The sequence below is a fragment of the Mus pahari genome, chromosome 9 (assembly GCF_900095145.1).
Source record: "Mus pahari chromosome 9, PAHARI_EIJ_v1.1, whole genome shotgun sequence".
Classification (NCBI taxonomy): domain Eukaryota; kingdom Metazoa; phylum Chordata; class Mammalia; order Rodentia; family Muridae; genus Mus; species Mus pahari.
Window position 1 is genome coordinate 60,613,206 of NC_034598.1, and position 3,221 is coordinate 60,616,426.

General features: G+C 36.1%; 1 protein-coding gene across 2 annotated transcripts in view; it reads right to left on the minus strand.

Moving 5' to 3' along the window:
• Tspan8 (tetraspanin 8) overlaps nucleotides 1-3,221 on the minus strand; it is a 34,797-nt gene that overhangs the window by 6,298 nt on the left and 25,278 nt on the right. For both annotated transcript variants that reach the window (XM_021205480.1, XM_021205481.2), the window contains exon 7: nucleotides 1,398-1,523. In XM_021205480.1, coding sequence (XP_021061139.1) covers nucleotides 1,398-1,523 — 126 coding nt within the window. The remainder of the gene's footprint in view (nucleotides 1-1,397; nucleotides 1,524-3,221) is intronic.

A 3,221-nucleotide genomic window follows, 5' to 3' on the forward strand; every position in this document is an offset into this window, starting at 1 on the left:
GCTCTGGCTGTCCTGGAACTCACTTTGTAGACCAGGCGGGCCTCGAACTCAGAAATCCGCCTGCCTCTGCCTCCCAAGTGCTGGGATTAAAGGCGTGCGTGACCACGCCCAGCGCCACTTGTTTTTTGTGTGCTTTTATTTGCTTACAGTTTGGGGGCGGAGTTGGAGTTACATTATTTTCTTGTTTGTTGATAAAGAACTTAAAATTTGGAGGGTACAGTAAGAAAAAAGATCTGGAAGGACTTGGGAGAGGAGAATATGATCAAAATAGATTTAAATTTTAAAATATTTTAAATATTAAAAATATAATAGAAATGATTTGGCAAAAAATTTTAAAGAAATGAATAAGTCAATTTATAACACAAACTATAATTTCATAAACAAAATAATCACAGATTATGTGGGTTTGTGGCCTGCAGCAGGGAAGTCAAGTGTTAGAATTCCAGCTATGCATAGTACAGATATTCCTCTGAAAGACAAGGGAATGTCAAGTCCTCTAATAATAAATATGACTTCTATCTTTATCTTGAAAGGGTCCACTATGTGTGCTTTTATGATATTGCTTTAAGAAAAAGTTTAGAAAGTCATTTCTCTGATACATTATTTTGAAATGTATTCAAATCAGCCTGGAAATCTAACTTTAAAAAAATTCAGACAAATTATAAACATTTCAATAACTGAAAATTACAAGGATAACTTTTTTTTAAAAATAGAAAAACACTGCACAATATAATCTGTATTGTCATGAACTATGTCTTCCCTGTGACACCCACGTGTGCAAGAAGACTAACCAAGGTCATACTTCTTGCTAGAAACAGTAAAATAAATAAATAAATAGATGATAAATAGATAATTAGATAAATAGATGATGAATAGAAAATTAGATAAATAGATGATAAATATATGAGTAGATGATAAAGAGATAAATAGATAAATAAATAAATAAATAAATAAATAAATAAAAATCTCCAAAATTGGGAAGGTCTTTCCCAAACTTCATCCCTTAATGTAATGAACTTCTTCATTCACTGACTTTTGAAAACTAAAGTAAAAATATTAATTTCCAGAACTTTAATTAAGATTAAAGGGAATAGAGGACAGTAATTATAGTGACCAAAGACAGAATAAAATAAACTTTTATGTTAGCTTGTTTTTGACCTAACTTTGACCCATGAAAGTTTGATTTAAATGATGCTAAGCTTATAGACAAAAAAAGACTTTCATTTAAAAATATCTTCTTTCACAGTTAATAAAGATTAGCTTTATATTTGAGCAACTGAATATTTTCATATTATAGCTCCCCTGGTTCTTACTGTATTTAAGTTTTTACAGAGACAGTCATTGTGAAAAGAATATATCAGAACTATTGATTATGCCGAATTGAACCTTATTCTCACCTTTGGATAAACGGAATTTCCCTGATAATTGCCACAGCCAGTTCCTGTACATTGACATGACTCTTTTGCCTCTGGAAAATTATTTCCCCAGTCGGAAGCTCCTTTCTCCAAGCCACAGCACTTGAACTACGAAGAAAAAGGCAGAAGGAAATTCAGTCACTAACATAACTGGAAACACCATCGTACATCGAGTTGTTCTTCTAAATGTCATTACAGAGATGTGTCTTAGGCTAAAATATAAATTTTATTTTATTTCCGTGTTATGTATATGTGCTTACATATACATATGTGTCTAGCTGTGTATGTGCACCTGTGTGTGTGCAAGCATGAGTATGTGCTAGAGTATGGTAGGTGTATCCCGTGTGCATGGTAGCCAAAACACAGTATGGGATCCGTTGGAATTGTGTTTAAGGGAGATGCAGCCAGCTGACATGAATGCTGAGACGTGACCTACAGTCCTCTGAGAGCAGCAAGTACCCTTAACCACTGAGCATCCTCTGCAATACTCTCGATGCTAACATATGATACACCACCTTATCCATACAGAACATACATACGCATAACTAAAATAAAAATAAATACATAAAATACATTTTTAGAAAGGAAGGAATGTTTAATTTTGGCCTGAACATCAATAAAGTAAAAATGACTGAGACAGTAAAAGTTTGAAGAAATTGGAAATAAAGTTTTTTAAAACAAAAACAAAAACAAAATTCTTAATGTTTAGTTTTAATGGCAAGAGAAAGAGTCTGATCTATGTATCCTAGGGTCACACACACACACACACACACACTTACACACANACACACACATACACACACACACACAGTCAAGTTCTCAACTTAGAGAAATACACATGCTGCTCAAAATTTTTGAAAAATTTTAAAAATAATTGTTTTTTCATGGTCTCTGCACCAGAGATATTTCAAAGAGCAGGGAGTTCTAGGACCTCCCTGTGATTGAATTTTCATAGAGATCTTTGAAATAGGAGAAAGCAAGCACAAGGAAAAGATCAACGTTTCAGAAAAACGTCATAGAGATGGAAGCATAGACTAAAGTCACTGAAGGGGAGGAGAATGAGGCTGTGGTCCAGGAAGTAGGCGAGGGAGTGGGAGGGACACAGAACACTATTGGATGAGGAAGAGAGAGGAAGTAATGCCATCCTCTTCTAACGAACCTACTGGAGAGAACTCTTCATGAGGAAGCTGTTAGGAAAAGGTATTAAACCACCACCATCACAACAACAACAACAACAACAACAACAACAACAACAACAACATACTGGCTGCATTCTCAGGTATGAATTTAATTCCGGCACATCAATAAACAGAGTTGGCAGAAAGCTATGCGTTAGTGGCCAATCTGATTTACACAGTGGTTCCAGAACCGTCGGAACTATATATTGAGACATAGACTTGAAAAAAAAAATCATCTGGACACACATATTTCATCTCAGCATTTGGGAGGCCAAGACAGGTGGACCTCTGAATTTTAGGCCAGTCTGGTCAATCAAGTAAATTTCAGGACAGCCAGGGCTATATAGAGAAAACCCTGTCTCAAAAAACAACCAACATATGGCTTATCTTGAGTCTCACACCAGATGAGGGAGGGAGCCCATACCCTAGACTGAGCCTGTGTCTTAGTCAGGGTTTCTATTCCTGCACAAACATCATGACCAAGAAGCAAGTTGGGGAGGAAAGGGTTTATTCCGCTTACATTTCCATACTGCTGTAGATCACCCAAGGATGCAGGACTGGAACTCAAACAGGTCAGAAAGCAGGAGCTGATGCAGAGGCCATGGCAGGATGTTCTTTACTGGCTTGC